Source organism: Lacerta agilis, chromosome 17 (assembly GCF_009819535.1).
Source record: "Lacerta agilis isolate rLacAgi1 chromosome 17, rLacAgi1.pri, whole genome shotgun sequence".
Taxonomy (NCBI): domain Eukaryota; kingdom Metazoa; phylum Chordata; class Lepidosauria; order Squamata; family Lacertidae; genus Lacerta; species Lacerta agilis.
Window position 1 is genome coordinate 18,866,436 of NC_046328.1, and position 22,419 is coordinate 18,888,854.

General features: G+C 45.8%; 1 protein-coding gene across 1 annotated transcript in view; it reads right to left on the minus strand.

Annotated features, from left to right (window-relative positions):
• The window catches only part of CCDC60 (coiled-coil domain containing 60), a 65,560-nt gene that overhangs the window by 28,712 nt on the left and 14,429 nt on the right, over nucleotides 1–22,419 (minus strand). Inside the window, exons 2-3 of the mRNA XM_033135861.1 lie at nucleotides 12,401–12,481; nucleotides 10,803–10,882 (exon numbers count right to left, since the gene is read on the minus strand). Coding sequence (XP_032991752.1) covers nucleotides 10,803–10,882; nucleotides 12,401–12,481 — 161 coding nt within the window. The remainder of the gene's footprint in view (nucleotides 1–10,802; nucleotides 10,883–12,400; nucleotides 12,482–22,419) is intronic.

The window sequence follows — 22,419 nt, forward strand, 5'->3', positions numbered from 1 at the left end:
CACACACACTCTCTGCGCAGTCCCTGGCAGGTGGCACAAACAAGGGCTAGTCATTTTCACGCAAGGGGTGGGGAGGGGGCAAAGCAAATACCTTTCCATTTAAATCCTCGTTTCCAAAGCATCGTATTTATGCAGCAACTTAATAAAATTAGCCTCTGCCGCGCCAACTTGACGAGGAGGTAAGAATCATTCATTAAAATGCAAATGCATTTGAGATGAACTTTGGAATGCATTTATTACAGTAATTGAGCTCCAGCCGGCTGGAAGTCACAACACGGATTTTCCGCCACCTTGCCGACAAAGGCCATGCCTTTCTTGTAAACTAATAACTTCGTCACTGGGAAAATTGAGAGAGCTCCCCCCCCCTTTTTATAAATACTAATCATTTTCGTCGGAATGCTCTGGCTCCTTTATAGGATTAAATTAATATAGATAAAGGTCGGGCTCGTACTGTACCAAAATAAAAATGACCTGGCAGCAAACCAGGTGGATGGCAAGCTGACGAGGAGCTCGCTTTCATGCTTAATACAACATCATGTGCGTATAATTACCTTAAAACGTCTAACCGCCCCGCTGAGCTATTCGTAAATTTGTAACACAGAATAACAAAGGAGTCAGGTTTGAATAGGCCTGATGCATTTCTTTGAAGCAGGAGTAAAAACATATTTATCAAAGGGTACGATCCGACTATTATTATTATTATTATTATTGACCCGTACTTCACCCAGAAAAGGGATTCAGGTGGTGCTGTGGTCTAAACCACAGAGCCAAGGGCTTGCCGATCAGAAGGTCAGCAGTTCGAATCCCCGCAATGGGATGAGCTCCCGTTGCTCGGTCCCAGCTCCTGCCAACCTAGCAGTTCGAAAGCACGTCAAAGTGCAAGTAGATAAATAGATACCAATCCGGCGGGAAGGTAAACGGCGTTTCCGTTCGCTGCTCTGGTTCGCCAGAAGTGGCTTAGTCATGCTGGCCACATGACTCGGAAGCTGTCTGAGGACAAACGCTGGCTCCCTCGGCCAGTAAAGCAAGATGAGCGCCGCAACCCCAGAGTAGTCCGTGACTGGCCTTAACAGTCAGTGGTCCCTTTACCTTTACCTTACTTCACCTAGAGGTCCCAGAGCAGGTAACAACAGTAAAACACAGTATTAAAAACAGGTTTAAGCAACTGACAATTGCAAAATAACACACCTCAAGTGTCAAAAGCCTAGGTAAAGGGGTGTGTTATCAGCACTGACCAGAAACAGTATAATGAAGGTGCCAGACTCACCTCCGAGGGGAGGGAGTTCCATACTTAGCAACCACCACATCTGGGCATCCCCAGAACCGCCATACACACTGCCCAGTCTTGCACCCCAGGGAGGTCACTACGGTGCAGCTAACGCAGCCGTTTGGCTTCACCCCCATAGGCGCACTCCATTGTCTCACAAGACAACGCCAACAGCTATAGAGTCTGCCGTGAGAACAGGATGCTGGACTAGATGGGCCATTGGCCTGATCCAGCAGGCTTCCCAATGTTCTTATGTTCTTTACAGAGCTCCACTCCAGGGCAAACTGCGTCTCGGGTGCACAACTGTTGCCGGGCCCCGAAAATAGCACTTTCCTTTCATGACTGATGGCGTAGGTAATATCCCACCCATCCAGACACTCTGCTCCCTGCCTGCTCATGTCTGCTGTCTAATTAACGTGAGCTGTCATTCACGGAGAAAGAAAGTCGTCGTCCCCCACACACGCCGATCCACTCTCTTTCTCCCCTTTTTTCTTTCTGGAACAGAATTTTGCAAACCTCCAGCCGTGACCGTGCAAGAAGCATGCCAATTAGAGCGCTGGCTGCCAAATGGCAAAAAAGGGAAGAAGCCTAGGATACAAGGCAACAGAGCACCTGTTTCCAAGCAACTGGCATTACCAGGGATTAGCTGCAGAGGAAGTCTAGCGTTGGCAGGTAATGCCAAAGTCCCCAAGCGGCGGTGCAATTTCTCTCTTTCTCTCTGTCCTGCAGATGCTCATCGTATCTCCGACCACGATCACTGCCACACCGACCGCCTGATCTGCTCCGACTGATTTGCTGGCGCTGGGAGAGGAGGGGATTTGCAGAGTACGAACAGGGGCTTACAACAGCTGAGACTGAAAAGCACTGGGCTGAACAGGAACAGAAGGAAGGAAGGAAGGAAGGAAGGAAGGAAGGAAGGAAGGAAGGAAGGAAGGAAGGAAAGGGAGTTGAGGCCGGGCAGAATTCCAGCGTTAACAGCTTGGCACAGGGCAAAGGAGCAGGAGGTGCCTTAAGCCTGGAGGTCAGTAGAGAGCAGAAAGAATATATCAGGTCCACACCTGCGAATCACGCGATTTGATTCTCTGCATTTCGAGCGCCTTATCTGTGATGCTGCTGTTGTAGGAATTCTAAGGTCTCATATATACATAAATCATACGTTCATAAATGTACAAGGCAAATACATACATAGGTATATAAACCACGTGTCTGAAATAGTACAGGAGAGCAACCCTGAAGCCATTTTGACTCTTTCAGTGACCTCAAATATTCTCTGCAGTGAGGAAGGAAATAGGAAAGCCTCCCCATTGTCTCTTTGCTCACCAATCCTGTCTTAAGGGTGTATTTGTGCATGAATAGGGTGAGTCTGTGACCTGGATTCAGGAACTAAGTATTTAGCATCTCAAAAGGAATGGCCAGGCTGCCCAGGTAAAGCAATCAAGTGACCATTATCAGTATCCTGCCAGGCAGGTACAGGTAGGTAGCCGTGTTGGTCTGCCAGTCAAAACAAAAAATAAAATAAATAAAAAAATTCCTTCCAGTAGCACCTTAGAGACCAACTAAGTTTGTTCTAAAGAAGGCTGATCGCCGAAGAATTGATGCTTTTGAATTATGGTGCTGGAGGAGACTCTTGAGAGTCCCATGGACTGCAAGAAGATCAAACCAATCCATTCTCAAAGAAATCAGCCCTGAGTGCTCACTAGAAGGACAGATCCTGAAGTTGAGGCTCCAGTACTTTGGCCACCTCATGAGAAGAGAAGACTCCCTGGAAAAGACCCTGATGTTGGGAAAGATGGAAGGCACAAGGAGAAGGGGACGACAGAGGATGAGATGGTTGGACAGTGTTCTTGAAGCTACTAACATGAGTTTGGCCAAACTGCGAGAGGCAGTGGATAGGCGTGCCTGGCGTGCTCTGGTCCATGGGGTCACGAAGAGTTGGACACGACTGAACGACTGAACAACAAGAAGTTTGTTCTTGGTATGAGCTTTCGTGTGCATGCACACGAAAGCTCATACCAAGAACAAACTTAGTTGGGTCTCTAAAGTGCTACAGGAAGGAATTTTTTATTATTTTTTATTTTGTTCTGCCAGGCAGGATTTCTGTTGTAGCCTGCCTCCTGTGATGTATGTATGATGTTTTGGGGTGGTGGTCTTGAGCTACAGGGTGGGCAATTTCAAAAGTCTATATAAAGGCTTGAGCACCATTGTTCTGGGTCCCTCCTGCCTCCTATGTGTGGCAGTGAGCACCCTGTTGCAACAGTTATTAAAGATCAGGCTTACTTCTCAATATTCTCTGGTAGGCCTGTTATTTTCTCCTACCGATAGAGAACCTACTTAAGGACTCTATACGGGCTCTTGGATAGTCCATAAGGGAAAGGGAGCGGTTTTTTGTTATAACGCTGCAGTGTTTTGTGCAGTGGCTGCTTATGGAAAAGCAACAACCTTCCCAACTGTCCCCACAATCTAAAGTCCTTGCTGGTTTCAGCTAATTTGGAGCAGAGGTTGAGGACCAAGTTTTCAGCGCAACCTTCCGAAGGTCACACGGCAGAGGTGGGTGGAGCCAGAGGCAAAAGTGGGCGGAGCCATGGATGTAAATTTTACCTTAGTGCAGTAGGCCACACACACACACGCACGCACACACTCCTCCATCGCGAGGAGAAAGAGGTGTTTTCAGAGTGGAGGGAGGCTTTCTGGACAGGCAAAGGTCCTCAAGGAGAGTGCGAAGCAGAACCAGCCAGGGGTGTGGTCTGGGGAGAGCTCCAAGGGCCACAGAGCAAGGCCTTGAGGGCCATGCTCAGCCCCCAGGTGTTGAAATTCCCACTTCTGATGAAGAGAGTGAGTCTGTGCTGCTTTGCACTGCACTACAAGGCTGAAGGTTAGGGCCCAAGTGGTGGTACAAGTCTCTCTGAGGTATTGTTGGCCTCCTAGCTTGCCATGGAAGGCTGGCCTTAGAGAAAGCATCAATCAGGAAGCTAGACAAGAAATTTATTCTCTCTCTAAAACAGGAACAGAACAGGAAATGCTTGATTCAACTGAGGGTCAACAGCATCCAACTGGGACACAATGACATGACGCCTAGTGGCTAAATTATATAATGACACCGTCAACCATGCCTAGCTCTCCTCAGGCTCCGAGGAATTTAGGCTGTAGCCTGTTATAAGGGGGGGGGGACCTGCTCCTTTTCTCTTATGGGGTATCCAAGAGCCCGTATAGAATCCTTAAGTGGATTCCCTATCGATAGGAGAAAATAACAGAAGCCAACCAGAGTATATTGAGAAGCAAAGCGGCTAGTAAGCCTGCTCTTTATTAAACTGTTGCAACAGGGTCCCCACTCACTACATGCAGGAGGGAGGAGAACCCGGAAGAATGGTGTGCAAGCCCTTATACAGACTCTTGAAATTGCCCACCCTGTAGCCCAAGACCACCCCCCTAAAACATCATATATACATCACAGAAGGAGACGGTCTACAGCAGAAATCCTGTCTGCCAGGATAACTGATAATGGTCATTGATTGCATTACCTGGGCAGTCTGGCCATTTTTTGTGATGGTTAATACTTTAGTTCCTGAGTCCCAGGTCACAGGCTCACCCTATTCATACAGAAATATGCCCTTAAGACAGGATTTGTAAGCAAAAGACAATGGGGAAGGTTTCCCATTTCCTTCCTCCTTGCAGAGAAACATTTGAGGTCAATTTGGGAGAGTCAAAATGGCTTCAGGTTTGCTCTCCTGTACTATTTCAGACATGTGGTTTATATACTTAAGTATGTGTTTACCTTGTACATTTATGAACATTTATTTTATATTTGAGACCTTAGAATTCTTATAACAAAGCCCTAAAACTACTTACTAGGGGAGTAAGCCCCATTGAACTCAGTGAGACTTACTTCTGAGGGTACTTAGGATTGCATCTCGCTCTTGCTTTCTTTCTCCACATTAAGCCACTCACTGGGATCTGGATTCCATTTCTCTGTGCACATTGTGCTGATTGGGTTCATCTTGTGCTACGTCTATAGCTGACATTTTTCTATCTTTTTTGCAGTTACTTTATAATGTTGTGGGTTGTGTTAATAAAGCTTTTAAAGGCAATTTCAACAGCCTCAGCCTTCACTGGCATTTCAGTTTAATTACCTGTGATTCATGCCGGGAGCTGAGGTGTGTATCACTGTCAAATCCTCAACAGTGTGAGGATTGGGATACAATTGACCTCAGCAGCCTTTCAGATGTTTTGGACTAAAAACCTCATCGGTCCCAGCCAGCAGAGCCAAGTTCAGGGGTTGTCTCCTCGCTCCCCAGAACACTATTGATGATGGACCGGGTCAGAAGTGGCATTGACGTGCCCAAGGTGGTGTAGTGCTTAGAGTGCTGGACTAGGACCTGGGAGACCGGGGTTCAATTCCCCACTCGGTCATAACAGGGGTCAGCAAACTTTTTCAGCAGGGGGGCCGGTCCACTGTCCCTGAGACTATATTTTGAAAAATAATATTGAATGAATTCCTATGCCCCACAAATAACCCAGAGATGCGTTTTAAATAAAAGCACACATTCTACTCATGTAAAAACACACTGATTCCTGGACCATCCGCGGGCCAGATTTAGAAGGCGATTGGGCCAGATCCAGCCCCAGGGCCTTAGTTTGCCTACCCATGGTCATGAAGCTCACTGAGTGACCTTGGAGTCAGTCACTCACTCTCAGTCTCACCTACCTCACAGGGTTGTTGTAAGGATGAAATGGCAAGGAAAATTATGCCCCCCCCCACCTTGATTGAGCTCCTTGGAGGAAAGGCGGGATGCAAATGTAATTAATAATTGTTGTTGTTTACCTGCCTGGGATCTGCTTCTTTAGGAAAGCTGACATTTCTAGCTTTCCTTTATCATCGGAAAATGGAAGAATTTGAATCCTTGTTTAGGAACCAACGTTTGCTGGTAAAAGAGACCTCTTAACATCAGGAAACATTACTTTCAGGAAACAACTGGAGACCTTTTCGTTCCGACAAGATTTTCCAGCAGGATGAAAAGGTCTCTGCCTTAGGTACTCCTTTTTTGCATTGTTTTTTAATGTATATATCTTCAGTTGGATTTCTGTACAGCTTTCAAAACTGTTTTTAGCATTTTTCATGGCGCGTTTGAAAACTGCCTCAAGGCATAGGTAAAAGGTAAGGAATTAAGGAATTAATCAAAATAGAGTTATTATTTGTTGGATTGAATCTGTACCCTGTCCTTCGTCCTTAAGGAGCGCAGGGTGGCAAACAGCTAACTTGGAGATAAAAATGAAGCAAAAACATTCTAAAACAGATTAAAACATTACAAAAAAACAATTATAACTAAAGACATTATTCTAGCCCGGGGATCGGGAACCCGCGGCTCCCCGGGACCCCTGCTGTGGCTCCCCGCGGTCGCAAAATGGTGACTCCCCGGCGAGGCTGAGAAAGGAGGGGATGGAGCCAGGAGGTGGCGACGCGGGAGGGCGATGGGCTTTGACCTGCCTCCGGCCAGGATGGGACAAAGGACAGAGGCCGGGGGCGGGGTCAAGGCCCAGGTAAAAGCGGCAGAGCCGCCAGATTTCCCCCCTTTTCGTTTCTCTCCCGCGGGTTCAGGAACGTCCAGGATCCAGGAGCTCCACATTGCAGGTATGTAGTCCTGGATCGGGCCTGATGGCACAGGGAGAGCCCCAGGATCAGGCCGCATGGCGGCCGAAAGGAGGGTGGCGGGCGCGATGCGCAGCCGCCGCCGCTGCTGTTGCTGGGGGGCTTCCCGCTGGGCCTGGCAGGCTGCGGGAGCCCCCGGGGATCGGGCCGCTTGGTGGCCGAAGGGATGGCGGCGGGGCGCCACCCCCGTGGAAAGGGAGACCCCAACCCCCCCTACTTTATTTCTTTTCTTTTTTAAAAAAAACTATTTTTAAAATATTTTTTATTACTAATTCCCCCCCATATCTTTTCTTTTTTTCCTTCCCCCCCAAACCTGTTTTTTGCTTTGTGGCTTTTTGCCTTGCTCTCCCACATCCCCCCCTCTCTTTTTCTTCCTCCCCTCCTTTTTTAATCCAAGGGGGGAAATCCCATTTTTAAAACAAACAAACAAACGAACGAAAAACAAACAAATACCCCCCACAGCTGCTGCAGCCACTCTATTTGAATTTTTATTATTACCCTTTTCTCCCTCTATCCCCCCTTTTTCTTTTCTCTTCCCCTTTTGTTTTTGTTTTCAAAAAAAGGAAAAAGAAGAAAAAGATTTCCCCCCCTTTATTTTTATTTTTTAAACTACTACATATTTTTAATAGATATTCTCCCCACCCCACCCCCAATTTATATTTTTTCCACCCCACTTTTCCATTCTCACCCCCATCTGTTTTCTACCCCGTCTCTTCCTTTCTCTCTTTCCCTTTGTGTCCCTCCCTCTCCCTTTCTAAACCAAATTCCCCCCCTTTTTCTTTCTTTCTTAGTTCGCTTGTTAACCTATCTTAGAGGGGGAAGCCCTCTCTCCCACCCCACCCCCCAAAACAACTTTGAGTTGAACCCCAAAAAACGGGGGTAGATCACTGCTGAAAGTAGATCACAGTTTCTTGGGAGTTGGCCACCCCTGGTATAAGACATGTAACTAGAATAAAAATTTTAAAAAACCAAGCAAATAATTGTAATAAAGCACTGCTATAATTATATATAATTTCCCTAAAATTTTGGTTTCATTCGCCTTTCCGTGCTGAAATGTCACAACCTGAACGACCATGGCTTGCACCCCCCCCCCCCAGTTTTGATCCTGGGTACGCCCCTGAGTCAATGCAAAAAAGTAAGAACTTATTCTTGTTGTTTTTACTGATTATACTTTGCATTGGCTCCTATACGTTATTTATTATTATTGCATTAAGGTAAGAAACAATATATGCAGCGTTATATTTGTTTTAAATGTCGCAATGGTTTTGCGGCTCCCAGTTGTTGTTTTTTCCTTTGGAAACGGGTCCAAGTGGCTCTTTTCGTCTCAAAGGTTGCAGACCCCTGTTCTAGCCAATGATCTCAGGGTTGCCAGGAACAGTATTCTTCAGCCACCATTCTTCAGCCTTGGTAAACAGGATTGTTTTCAAATCCCTCCTGAAAGCTGATCATGATGGAGACAGGTGAGCCTCACAAAGGGAGGCCATTCTGCAACTGGGGAATCACCACTGAAAAGCCCTGCCGTGGGTCAACACCAACAAGGCAGCCCCCTGAGGCGATATTACCACCAAGGTCTCACCCAATGTTTGTAATAATAATGCTTTCTGCAAAAGCCCAGTCACCCAGTTGCTTCTCCTATCTTCTTGCTCAAAGATAACATAGTTCTGTTCCTGATCTCCCCAGTGCTCAGAATACGTGTGCCTCTCCTGCCCCATACACCCACTGACATCTTGAGGAAACCTAGTGCGAGGGAGACCTGAAATAGCCGGCCAAAAGAATTAGGACAAATTGCACAATGCACAACTGCCTAAGATTAACTAGCACCTGCCTCCTTCCTGTTGTTTACTGTCTGTTCTCTGCGGAACTGCTTTTGAAAGATGCTACTCTGGATGAGAATGTGAGTTTTGGGATGTATGTGCCCTTCTGGGGTTGGCAGCGATCGTTTGTCAGCGTCCTTTTTGCATCGGGCTGTTGCTAAACCCTGCAAGCGGTAAATCATGGCATTTGTACCCACCGCTGATGTTCTTGCTGCAAAAGTCTGATATTCAAATTAATGAGTATATGAAGACCAAAGGAGCCATCACGTGCAACGAGCGTACAAATGGAAATTTCCATCAGTTCCAGCCACCTCTGCTCAATTTTAAAGTGTCAGCGCTGGAGGCCACTTCATTTGTGACATTCCCCCCCCCCTTCACTGGCATCCCTCTGCTTTAAAAACCAATGCATGCACCAGCCAAATCAGAACATGAGATGGTTTGTTTTGCCACCTATGCATAAGTCTGAACATCAGTCGGTAGAACCTGAGTCTCTTAATCTCAGGGTCGTGGGTTCGAGCCCCACGTTGGGTGGAAGATTCCTGCATTGCAGGGCTGCTGGACAAGATGGTCCCAACTCTACGATTCTATGATGGCATATTAAACTCCCACCATTATAAAGGTAAAAAGGTAAAGGACCACTAGACAGTTAAGTCCAGTCAAAGGCGACTATGAGGTTGCGGCGCTCATCTCGCTTTCAGGCTGAGGGAGCTGGCGTTTGTCCACAGACAGCTTTCTGGGTCATGTGGCCAGAATGACTAAACCGCTTCTGGCACAACGGGACATCATGATGGAAACCAGAGCGCGTGGAAATGCCATTTACCATCCCGTCACAGTGGTACCTATTTATCTACTTGCACTGGTGTGCTTTCGAACTGCTAGGTTGGCAGGAGCAGGGACAGAGCAACGGGAGCTCACTCTGTCGCGAGGATTTGAACCGCCGACCTTCCGATCGGCAAGCCCAAGAGGCTTAGTGGTTTAGACCACAGTGCCACCTGCGTCCCTATTATAAGTGCTTACGAACATAAGAGGAGCCAATGGCCCATCTAGTCCAGAATGCTGCTATCGTTTCAGGACATCTTAGACATTAGGTTGCATCCAGGTAAGTTCTAGTGAGACTATACCTACTGGAATCAATGGGCCTAAGTTAGTCATGCCTTTTAGTTTCAGTGGATCAGTATGACAAACACTGAATACAACTCAATGGGCTGCATCTAACTAAACAGAGCCGCTATAGAATCATAGAACTGTATGGTCAGAAGGAACCCTGAGGATCATCTGGCCCAACTTCCTGCAATGCAGGAATAGGCAGCTGTCCCATATGAGGATCGAACCTGCAACCTTGGAGCTATCAGCACCATGCTCTAACCAACTGAGCTATCCCCTAGCGCGAGGACTTTTGGATGTGCAAGGGAACTCCCCCTCCCTCTCCTCTCCCTGTGTTCCCCCTAAATGGGAGGGCCATGGCTCAGTGTGCGGGGGGGGGGTCCATCAACCAACTGCAGAGAATCTCATTTGCATGAAGAAAGTCACATCATCTCCAGGTAAGACCCCCGCCTGAAACCATGGAGAGCCACTGCCAGTCAGGGAGGACAGTTCTGATCTGACTTAGTATAGTGAAGGGCTGTAGCTCAGAGGTACAGCATCTGCCTTGCATGCAAGGAGGTCCCAGGTTCAATCCTTGGCATCTCCAGGTAGGACTGGAGGTACGACAAGTGGCCTGAGTTGGTTTCAGGCAGCTTCCTACACTCGTAAATCTGTTCTGGAGATTTCCTCAACCCTCCAAAGCAGATCTGAGGCGCAAGAGAAGGCAGGGGAGCTCTGTTACTCAAGCAGAAATCCTTGTGCTGGCAGATCTATTTAGACGGATACCGCCCAATATCTCTGATAATATATCTACCCAAGAGGGTGAAAAGTCAGGTTAAAAACCTGTGGCTAGGACAAGGGTGATAAAGCACATCACCTACTTCTGGGAATGAGCTCAGAAACCAAGAGTAGAGTGCAGGGATTCCTGCGTTTGCAGGTACAGATCCACAATTTCGCTAGACGTTGACATAAGGTATCACGCCATCCTTCCTACCTTGTGTGTGCAAGGTCTTTATGGAGGGTCCTCATGTCCTTTTCTAAGTTTCTAAAAGGCAGGAGCTTCTTCTCAGGTTCCTGCAGAAATTGAATGGAATGTTAGAAGAACCATTGCTGGATCAGGCCAAAGGAGCACCTAGCCCACTGTTCCGTTCTCACGGGTGACCAACCAGAGGCCTTTGGGAAACCCGTAATCTCCAAGATCCCTACTGTGTAACCTATCACGGCTCCCTGGCAACTGTGGCTGTGTGATACACTTGGTGGCATTAAGCCTAAACCTCAAATCACAGGCTACTTAAGAGAATGCTGTATCCTTTATACCCTCAGGTGTCAGGGACTGGGCAGAGGAGGAATGGTGGAGACTGCCTCCCCAGCCTGAACCTTCCAGAGAAGAAGAAGACAGTTCAGAATTACAGCAGGGGTTTGAGGGAGGTCACAGCTCAGAGGCAGATGAGGGGGAAAGCTGGGAAAGAATGGGAGAGGAGGAAGAAAAAGAAGCACCGGGGGGGGGGGGACAGCTGATGGACACAGTGTCTTTAGAAAGCATTCCAGACCCCACCTCTCCCAGAACCTGGTGAGCATTGAAAGTAGGAGAGCAAAAGCTCAAAGACAGAGGGCACTTTTCAGCTCTTGTAGTAATGACGCATGAGGGGGCGGGGGAGAGACTCACTCGGGGCAACGCCATTATTCCAAGAGGGTGCATTCCCAAGCCTCTCTCTGTGAACACTGAATAGAAAGCAGATGGTAATAACTTTTCCTTGTCTTGGCGTGGGGGTTGGATCCTCTGATGCCTGACCAGGAGATCTCTTGCAAGTTCCAAACATCACAGAAGCTTGCTCTGCAATAACTTGGAGCAGGGCTTTCAGTGTGGCTGCCCGTTTCGTGGAACAGCATCCTTGTCGAGATACAACAGGCACACCCCAACTACACCTTCCAGAAAGGAGCAAAGGCATTTCTGCTCCATTTCCAAGCTGGATAAACAGGACTTTAGCACGAATGTCCGCTTGCTGGGGTTTTCATTTTGCTTCAAATGCATTGCTGGTTTTTGCGTTTCTAATGATCTTATATGTAAATCGCCTTAACGCAGTGGCTTAGAAGGCAATTAATAAATCAAAACAGACAGTCGTGTGAATGTGAGAAACGGAGTGTGTGTGTGTGTGTGTGTCACGAACACACACTTGTGGGTATGTACACTGTCCTGCCTGAGTGTGCATCCCGCGATAAATAATATCCAAGCTGTGCACCAGTGAAATCTGCCCTCAGCCAAAACGCTCATCATTCCCCTGCCAATATTTGGTGTTTCCCTAGGTGGGGCCGCTTCTCTGTTTGGGAACAGATATATTGATTTATTATGCATTTATTGCACATCTATTCCACTTTTTTCCTGCAAGGAGCTCAAGGTGGCATCCACGGTTCTCCTCCACCATGTTTTAACCTCAGAACAACCCTGTCCAGTAGGTGAGGCTGAGAGAGAGGCAGGCACTGGCCCGTGGTCACCTGGTGAGCTTAATGGCCAAGTGAGGATTTGAACCCAGCGCTCTGACCAGTACAACACGTTGGCTCTCAAGACAGAGATACAGATCATATTGCATTTACCTTTGGTTTCGGCTTCTTAGCTCTGACTGGTTCCACTGGTTCTGCCACTTCTTCGGGGACAACATCCTCTCTGAAGAATCCCTGCAAGAAGAGGCAAAACATTGCCATCAGTACGGAGCGTTTCTGCTAAGAACCTGAGGCATTCTGGGAGGGGGAAAAAGCTTCCAGGACCGACCGACGGTGCTAAAACGATACCTATAAATACGAGAGATAAATGAGCGTAATGAAGATTCAAAGATAGCCTAAGGTATGTCTGGTGAATATACCAGCCTCTACCCTGCCACCTGATACGCCCTCCAGATATTTTGGCCTGTAACTCCAGTCAGCCCCAGTAATGGGAGTCTGAAACATCTGGAGGGCACTGGCTTGAAAGGATGAACTAGAGTAGACAAAGGCGGCTGTTTTGGGGAGCCAGCCAGGCACAGCGATAGAGCACTAGGTGGAGCCTGGAGCTGCCTAATCGATCTCCTCTGAAAGCGGAGCCGCAATAAGCATTACAGGAGGCTATCAAAACGAATCTGGGCAGTGAGCATCACAGAGCGGTTGTTAGCCATACGGCGGGCTTAATAGGGCAGCAGCAAACCAACGATCAGCCTGGTAGAAATGAACCCCTTGTCCTCCTATAAATAAAGGCAATCAGTTCTCTTAAAACACTTTTCCAGCTTGGCAGCCTGCAGCTCATCTTCCTGGATTGCGCTTGAAAAATAGAATCCCAGGGCAGGGATTTGTTTTTATGCTACCACTAAACAGATACACACACACACACACACAGAGAGAGAGAGAGAGAGAGAGACAGAGAGAGAGCAAGAGAGAGAGCTATCACTTAGGTACAGCCCTTTGAGTATTACCGGTACCTTGAACAAGAAAAAGAGGCTTTTGTTGTTGTTTTGCATTCAGATGCCAGAACACTCTGTTAAGATTGCAAGGAATGAAACCGAGCATATCTGGTGCTTGTTTTTTGTTTTGTTTTGTTTTAAATGAACTGAAGCATGTTGTTTTCCTCAAATACAAAATTCGGACATTAAGGACACTACTTAAATGTCCGTATATCTGAGTGCTGGAAGGCTCACAAAGACACAGGTTTGTGGGACTGGGAAAAATATTCCAGGAACACTCCCTCTCCAAGAGATGGGCCGTAGCCCAGGAAAAGGATCGTAGCTCGGCGGTTAGAGCATCCAAATTGCAGGTAGAAGCTCCCAGGTTCAACCCCTGGTTTCTCCAAGTAGGGCTGGGAGAGACTCCCTGTCTGGAAAGCTGCTGCCAGTCAGTGCAGACAATACTGAGAGGGACAGACACACTGCAATCTGTGGGATGTAAGCACAGAGCAGCCAAACACAACACTCCTAGAGAGGACATGAAGGTAACTCAGTCCTCCAGGCTTAACTTCCTGTTTACCTGGACTGAGTTACAGGAACCAGAAGTAGGTGTGGTCTTACCTGGGAACAACATCCCAAAGATCACTCTCCATTTTTGCCTCATCCTTTGAAGAAGCAGCATGCTCTCTCTCAGCCTGCAGCTGAGAGAAGCAGAGGTGAAGCCTGTTCCCTCATGGAAGCAGCTTCACTGCATGTAAATACATTTATCTAAGTTTGTCTGCCTCCTTGAAGCATGTACTGTAACTCATGGATGTCTGTAAGTAAACTCCTTTTATATCTTATAATCAGTATTGTGTCTTTCTACTTTTAAGAGGGAACAAGGGGAATATACCAGGAATATAGCTGGCTTAAGCAAGCCTATGCAAACGTTTTTCTGCTGTGTTTTAAAAGGGAATGTAAACTCTGCTAAGTTTGGAGCTTGCTCACACAAGCTGGGATTGAGATATATAAATAATATATACTCATCCACACTCCTAAACATTCCCACAAAGGGTTATTGGGCCCAGAATTGCATATTTTTGTGTATTTTTGAAGGATTGCATTGGATTGTGTTTTTGAGTTGAGTTGGATTTTTTTTTTAAGTACTTCCTGGTGAGCACATGTTTCTTTGTCTTTGTTCTTTGTGCTGAAAAGGGATTAACCCCCTCCCCTCCCTCAGAGTTTACAGTACTCAGAGGCAGTGAAGATTTATTTGAGTTTTTTGTATTTTTGAGCATTTTTGAGGTTTTGATTTTTGGAATTTTTGACAAATTTTTGGATTTTTGAAATTTTTCCAACTTTTTGAATTTTAAGATGGCTAGTGTAGCTTTTGTTAGTGAAGCAAGGCCAAACTATATGCTGCTGAACGACCATAATTTTGTGCACTGGAAGCAACGCTTAATGGTATATCTGAGTGCAAGGAACGTTCTGCAGGCTATAAAAGATGAAAAGCCTACAGGAGATAAAGAAGAAGATTTAGCCAAAATTGAAGCCTGGGAAAGGAAGAATAGCGAAGCCAAGCACATAATTTTAAGTGCACTTCGCGATGAGCATCTATCCTTAATAAACATTGAGGATGATGCATCCCAGATTTTAAAAGACATTGAGCGGATTTATGGAGCATCTACACAGAACTCCTACAGGCATTTGCTAGATAAATTGCTCAAGTTAAAGATGAACTCCAGAGAGCAGTTCACAGAGCATGTTAAGAGTTTTTCAGAGATTGTGCAAAGAATTGCTCTCACTCCTGAAGCTCTTAATGAAGTGACTAAGGTGACTTTCTTTCTAGCATCGCTAGGACCAGCATTTTCTTCATTTAGAAGCCTAATGGATCACACAAAAGATCTGACTTTTAATGAATTAATCAGCCACTTAAGAGAGGAATGCAGAGAAAGCTTGGATTCTCAAGAACGCAACTCTAGGAGAAGTGACTGTAATTATGCTTCTAAAGCAAAGAATTCCCAGACCTTTCAGCAAAAGGCAGAAAGGAAGGAAAGATTTAAGTGCTCCATGCTGTTACAAGAGAGGAGTTTAGCTGTCCAGAATTATGAAAATGTGCATAATACGTGGATTTTAGATTCTGGAGCGAGCTCCCATTACTGTTTTTTGAAAGAATATTTTAATGAATTAAATGATCAAGAATCTGAGATCGAAATAGCTGATGGCCGCATTTTGAAGTCGGAAGGTGCAGGTTCTGTGCATTTGGAATTCAATGTAGATAATGAGTCTTTTAGAACCAGAGTGTCTGATGTTCAGTATGTGCCAGAATTGAACTAAATTTACTCAGTGTGTCCGCTTTGGACAAGAAAGGCTTCAAGATCACATTTGAGAATGGACAATGTAGTGTAACCAAAGATGGTGAAGTGTATGCTGAAGCCAGACTAACAAATGGGGTTTATGAGCTTAATGTTTCAGAAAAGCAGTCTGCAAAAGTCGCCCATTCCAGCCAGAAGGATGAAGCAGATTTAACGCTGTGGCACCGAAGATTGGGACACAGAGACAGAAACGTCATTCTGGATCTACAAAAGAAGGATCTTGTAAGAGGTTTGCAGGTAAAAGGGAGCAACAACCAGGCTCCAACAAAATGCATAAGTTGTATAACTGAAAAGGCTGTAAAACCTTCTTTTCCACGTTGTGCAGAGCAAAGAAGTACTAAAGTTTTGGACATTGTGCATTCAGATCTATGTGGACCAATCAATGTTCCATCACTTGGAAACAACAAATATATATTGATATTTCTTGATGATTTTTCGAGATATTGTGTTGCATATTTCATCAGAGAGAAATGTGAGACAGTAGAAATGTTCAGAGACTACATTGCCATGGTCAAGAACAAGTTCCAGAGAGCTCCAGGTGTGTTGATGAGTGACAATGGAGGTGAGTACTGCTCACGTGAAATGCAAGATCTCATGTCCAAGGAAGGTATCATACATGTAACCACAGTCGCATATACCCCACAACAGAATTCGATAGCCGAAAGGAAATTCAGATCCATTATGGAAATGACAAGATGCATGCTAAAGGAAGCATCCTTGCCCCAAAGGCTATGGGGAAATGCAGCCCATACAGCCGTTTATCTCCAGAATAGATTGCCCACCAAGGGGGCAGAGCGCACACCATTTGAACTTTGGCATGGAAGAACGCCTAATTTGTCACACATACGTGTGTTTGGTAGTCTGTGTTACTATCACGTGCCCAAGGAACACAGACACAAGCTAGACTCCAGAGCACAGGCAGGTATCCTGGTTGGGTACGCCTCTGGAGGAAAAGGATACAGAGTGATGGACTTACGAACTGGTAAGGTCAGCGCACAACATGCAATCTATTTTGATGAGCATGCAAAGGTTGACACAAGGAAGACTGTCATTGACTGTTCCAAGGAGTCAGAATGGACTCAAGAACTTATACACTTTCCTTCTGTAACCCCACAAAGTACTAATCTGCCTTCTAGTGTCATAGCGCCCCCTACAGGTGATGCACCAGAAGACGCAGAGGACCAGAATCCTGGCGGCTCCAGAGACGAAGAGGATCCAGAAGGGGACATGCCAGCGTTGGAGGATGATGAAGAAGCTGATGCGGTTCAGGAACCAGAACCAGAGGTCAGACGCTCATCCAGAACCAACAGAGGTGTTCCACCGGTAAGGTTGTCCTACCTTGCAGGGTCGGCGTCACCACAGGAACCTTCCACATGGGAAGAGATTCAGCGGATGCCAACTGCAGAAGCCAGTCTCTGGAAGAAGGCCGCGCAGGAGGAGATGGATGCACTGCATCAAAACAAGACTTGGACCCTCACAGAACTACCTCCGGGTAAGAAAGCCATTGGCTGCAAGTGGGTTTTCAAGGTTAAGAAGGGGTCAGAAGGGGAAGTGCAACGCTACAAAGCAAGACTAGTAGCACAAGGCTTTTCACAGAAATATGGTGAAGATTATGATGAAACGTTTGCACCAACTGTAAGATACAGTAGCGTAAGAATGCTTTTGAGCATAGCAGCCTCTAAGCAAATGGACGTGCGTCACATCGATATTTCGACTGCGTTTTTGCATGGCGAGATTACAGAACAGATTTATATGAAACAGCCTAAGGGTTTTATAAAACCGAATGAGGCTCATCTAGTCTGCAAATTAGAAAAAGGACTTTATGGATTAAGGCAGGCTGCTAGAGCTTGGAATCAGAAATTGCACAGTATGCTGGTGCAACTTGGATACAAGCAAGGAAACGCTGACAAGTGCTTGTACAGTAAGTCAAGTAATGGACAATTTTCTTATATATTGGCTTTCGTTGATGACTTGATTATCGCAACATCTAATAACAGAGACTATGTGCAAATTGTGAAACACCTCAGCAAAGAGGTGGGAGTCAAAGAACTAGGAGACGTCAAGTACTACCTAGGAATCCAAGTGGAAAGAGAAGAAGACGGATCATTTCTTCTCAGCCAGCGACAGAAAATAAATGAACTGATTGAATGCATGCAGTTGCAAGATGCAAACACAGTTGCAACGCCCATGGCCACAGACTTCCTGAAGAATCAGCAGGATTCGAAGCTGTTGCCAGACAACAGTGAATATAGGTCGGTAATTGGTAAACTTTTGTATTTAGTTACCACATGTAGACCTGACATAGCCAATGCAGTGGGGATTCTTAGCAGGAAAGTGAGTTCTCCCACTGAGCATGATTGGGCTGGTGTGAAGAGGGTGGTGCGTTATCTGAAGGGTACGGTGAACTGTAAATTAAGGTTGCCAGCTGTCAGTGACCCTAAGTTGGTGGGGTACACTGATGCAGATTGGGCTGGGGATAATGCTGACTATAAATCAACAAGTGGTCATGTTTTTATGTTTGGGGATGGACCTGTTGTGTGGGGCAGTTATAAACAGAACTGTGTAGCATTATCTTCCACAGAAGCTGAATATATTTCTGCATCGGAAGCGTGCCGAGAGATTGCCTGGCTGGATGAACTCATCAAGGACTTTGGTTTGGTGAGAAAGCAAGCTGTCAGTTTGCTGGAGGACAATCAGAGTTGCATAAAACTGACTCAGAGTGAAAAGTTCCTTGCCAGGACAAAACATATAGGTGTGAGGTACCATTATATACGTCAGGCAGTCCAGGATGGACTTGTGGAACTGTCGTACTGCTGCACCAATGAGATGGCTGCGGACATCCTGACGAAGCCCCTCCCAAGAGAGAGTTTCCAGAATCTACGTGTCAAGCTGGGACTCTGGGTGGTTGAATAAAGTTGTATATGTTTGTATGTTGTGTTCGTCTGAGAAGGGGTTTGTGGGATGTAAGCACAGAGCAGCCAAACACAACACTCCTAGAGAGGACATGAAGGTAACTCAGTCCTCCAGGCTTAACTTCCTGTTTACCTGGACTGAGTTACAGGAACCAGAAGTAGGTGTGGTCTTACCTGGGAACAACATCCCAAAGATCACTCTCCATTTTTGCCTCATCCTTTGAAGAAGCAGCATGCTCTCTCTCAGCCTGCAGCTGAGAGAAGCAGAGGTGAAGCCTGTTCCCTCATGGAAGCAGCTTCACTGCATGTAAATACATTTATCTAAGTTTGTCTGCCTCCTTGAAGCATGTACTGTAACTCATGGATGTCTGTAAGTAAACTCCTTTTATATCTTATAATCAGTATTGTGTCTTTCTACTTTTAAGAGGGAACAAGGGGAATATACCAGGAATATAGCTGGCTTAAGCAAGCCTATGCAAACGTTTTTCTGCTGTGTTTTAAAAGGGAATGTAAACTCTGCTAAGTTTGGAGCTTGCTCACACAAGCTGGGATTGAGATATATAAATAATATATACTCATCCACACTCCTAAACATTCCCACACAATCAACTATCTGCAACCAACCAGGACTTCTGGACTTTTGTACCAGTCGCAAAAAAAAGAGTACAGCGGTATCTCGGTTTTCAAACGTCTCCATTGACAAACGTTTCGGTTTTTGAACACTGTAAACCCGGACGTAAATGCTTTGGTTTTCGAACTCGCCTCAGAAGTCAAACATGCTTCCGTATTGAGTTTTCTGTACTGAGTTTTCGGTTTTCAAACATTTCGGAACTTGAATGGTCTTCCGGAACGATTACGTTCAGAAACCGGGGTACCACTGTACTTGTTTACATGACGCTGACACAAAGGCTTGGGCCTGGGATGGTTCAGTTGGTAGATCATGAGACTCACTGTCTAAGGGTCATGGGTCCCAGATTCCTGCATTGCAGGGGGTTGGACTAGATGATCCCTGGGGTCCTTTCCAACCCAATAATCCTATGATTCTATGATATGCTGTGTAAAAAAATATTTTACTGCCTCCACCCCTCTCTCTTCCCACTTATAATTCTAACATTTCAAACCTTGACTTCCTTCCTCCTTTTTCTGCAGTTCCTTAAATTTATTTTCATCATTCCCTGCATATTCCGAATTATCTTGACTTATTCTTTTATGCATCTGTTCTCATATATGTCTTTTGACATATAAGTTATTACAATAATCCTGCCAATGTCTTAATCTCTTTACAGTTTGTTTGTAAATATTAAATAAACCATTTCCATTCCTTTATAAAAAGTTGGTTGTCTTGATTTCTTATTCTTCTGGTAAATTTCGCCATTTCTGCATAATCCATTAGTTCCTGTAGCCATTCTTCTCCCATTGGGACTTCTTCTACAGTATATTGTATTTCTCTACTGTTTATGACAATTTTATGGAATCACATTTATGGGTATTTTTTATATATTAATGTTTTGTAAGTCTCCCAGTAAATTTCTTTTGAAAGTAAAACAAGAATAACCACATAGTAGGAAGCGCGTCAATTATTTATCTACTTATTAGTTCAATTTATACCCAGCCCTTTATCAGTTTCATCGATCCCAAGGCGGCCAACGCCGTAATACCCTATTAAACAGGATGGTAACATTTTGAATAATTAATCCCTCCACTAAAATACAACCAAATAATTAAATAGGTATTAAGTTGTCAGGAAATTAAATAACTACTGGTGGGCTCACAGTGCTTCTGGAGCGCCTGTGGGGAGTAGCTTTTAGGATGCCAGATGTTGCTGGACTACAACTCCCATGATCCTTTGCTCAGGTTGGCTGTTGGGAACTGGAGTCCAACAGGTTAACCATCCCCAGGTTAGGGGGAAAGAGAACTTTTGGCTTTACAATTCCATTGTGCGCAACTCTGCCACTTTTGTTTATTTCAATATTCATCCTTCCGCATCTTGAGGATTCAAACCAGGGATGAGTGAAACAAGGGCTGCCTTAAATGGAGTCAAACCATAGATCCAGCCAGTTTTATAGGTTTCTGTCACTGTTTTGAACGTAAGAAAGGAAGCTAACAAATTGAGGAAGGGTCATAATTCCAGGGCAGGCGTGCCAGTTTGCTCCTGCGATTAAGGAGGCCGGCACCGTGAGACGTGCTCATATCACAAGCGCATGCAGCGCAACTTGTGCATGTAACACGCAAGTCCTCCATGGCCCCCCTTAGCTGGAGCTCTTTTTGCATTGTTTTTCAGTGTATATCTTCAGCTGGATTTTTGTACAGCTTTCAAAACAGTTTTTAGCATTTTTCATGGTGCGTCTGCAAACTGCCTCAAAGGCATAGGTAAAAGGTAAGGAATTAAGGAATTAATCAAATAGAGTTATTATTTATTGAATTGAATCTGCACCCTGCCCTTTGTCCTCAAGGAGCTCAGGATGGCAAACAGGTAACTTGAAGGTAAAAATGAAGCAATAATAATAATAATAATTTATTATTTATACCCCGGCCATCTGGCTGGGTTTCCTCAGCCACTCTGGGCAGCTGCCAACAAAATATAAAAATACATTAAAACATCAGTCATTAAAAACTTCCCTAAACAGGGCTGCCTTCAGATGTCTTCTAAAAGTCAGATAGTTGTTTATTTCCTTGACATCTGATGGGAGGGCGTTCCACAGGGCGGGCACCACTACCAAGAAGGCCCTCTGCCTGGTTCCCTATAACCTCACTTGTCGCAGGGAGGGAACCGCCAGAAGGCCCTTGGAGCTGGACCTCAGTGTCCGGGCTGAACGATGGGGGTGGGGACGCTCCTTCAGGTATATAGGACCGTTTAGTGCTTTAAAGGTCAGCACCAACACTTTGAATTGTGCTCGGAAACGTACTGGGAGCCAATGTAGGTCTTTCAGGACCAGTGTTATATGGTCTTGGTGGCCACTCCCAGTCACCAGTTTAGCTGCCGTGTTCTGGATTAGTTGTAGTTTCCAGGTCATTAGTTGTAGCCCCACGTAAAGTGCATTGCAGTAGTCCAAGCGGGAGATAACTAGAGCATGCACCACTCTGGCGAGACAGTCCGCAGGCAGGTAGGGTCTCAGCCTGCATAGCAGATGGAGCTGGTAGACAGCTGCTCTGGACACAGAATTGACCTGCGCCTCCATGGACAGCTGTGAGTCCAAAATGACTCCCAGGCTGCGCACCTGGTCCTTCAGGGGCACAGTTACCCCATTCAGGATCAGGAGTCCTCCACCCCTGTCCCCCCCAAAACAGTACTTCTGTCTTGGCAGAATTCAACCTCAATCTGTTAGCCGCCATCCATCCTCCAACCACGAAAACATTCTAAAACAGATTAAAATGTTATATTAAAAAAAACCCCAATTACAACTAAAGACATTTTTCTAGCCAATGATCTCCGGGTTGCCAGGAACAGTATTCTTCAGCCACCAAATGCCTGGGTAAACAGGATTGTTTTTAAATTCCTCCTGAAAGCTGATCATGATGGAGAGGGAGGACATTCTGCAACTGGGGAATCATCACTGAAAAGGCCCTGCCGTGGGTCAACACCAACAAGACGATATTACCACCAAGGTCTTACCCAATGTTTGTAATAACAATCCTTTCAGCAAAAGCCTGATCACTCAGCTGCTTCTCCTCTCTTGACACGCAAGTCTCTTTCCCCCCTGCTCAGGGGTTAGAGCTCTGTGTGCAGAAGCTCCCAGGTTCAGACCCCAAGGACATCTCCAGCTAGGGATGGCAATGTCCTCTGCCTGAGAGCTTCTACCAGTCACTGCAGACAATACTGAGCTAGCTGGAGCAACGGTCTGACATGGCATAAGGCAATTTCCTACGTTCCTAAATTGTTTTAGTAAATCAGCATCCTCCTCCTTGCCAGTAGCGATTCTCCAATGTCTCAGGCAGGG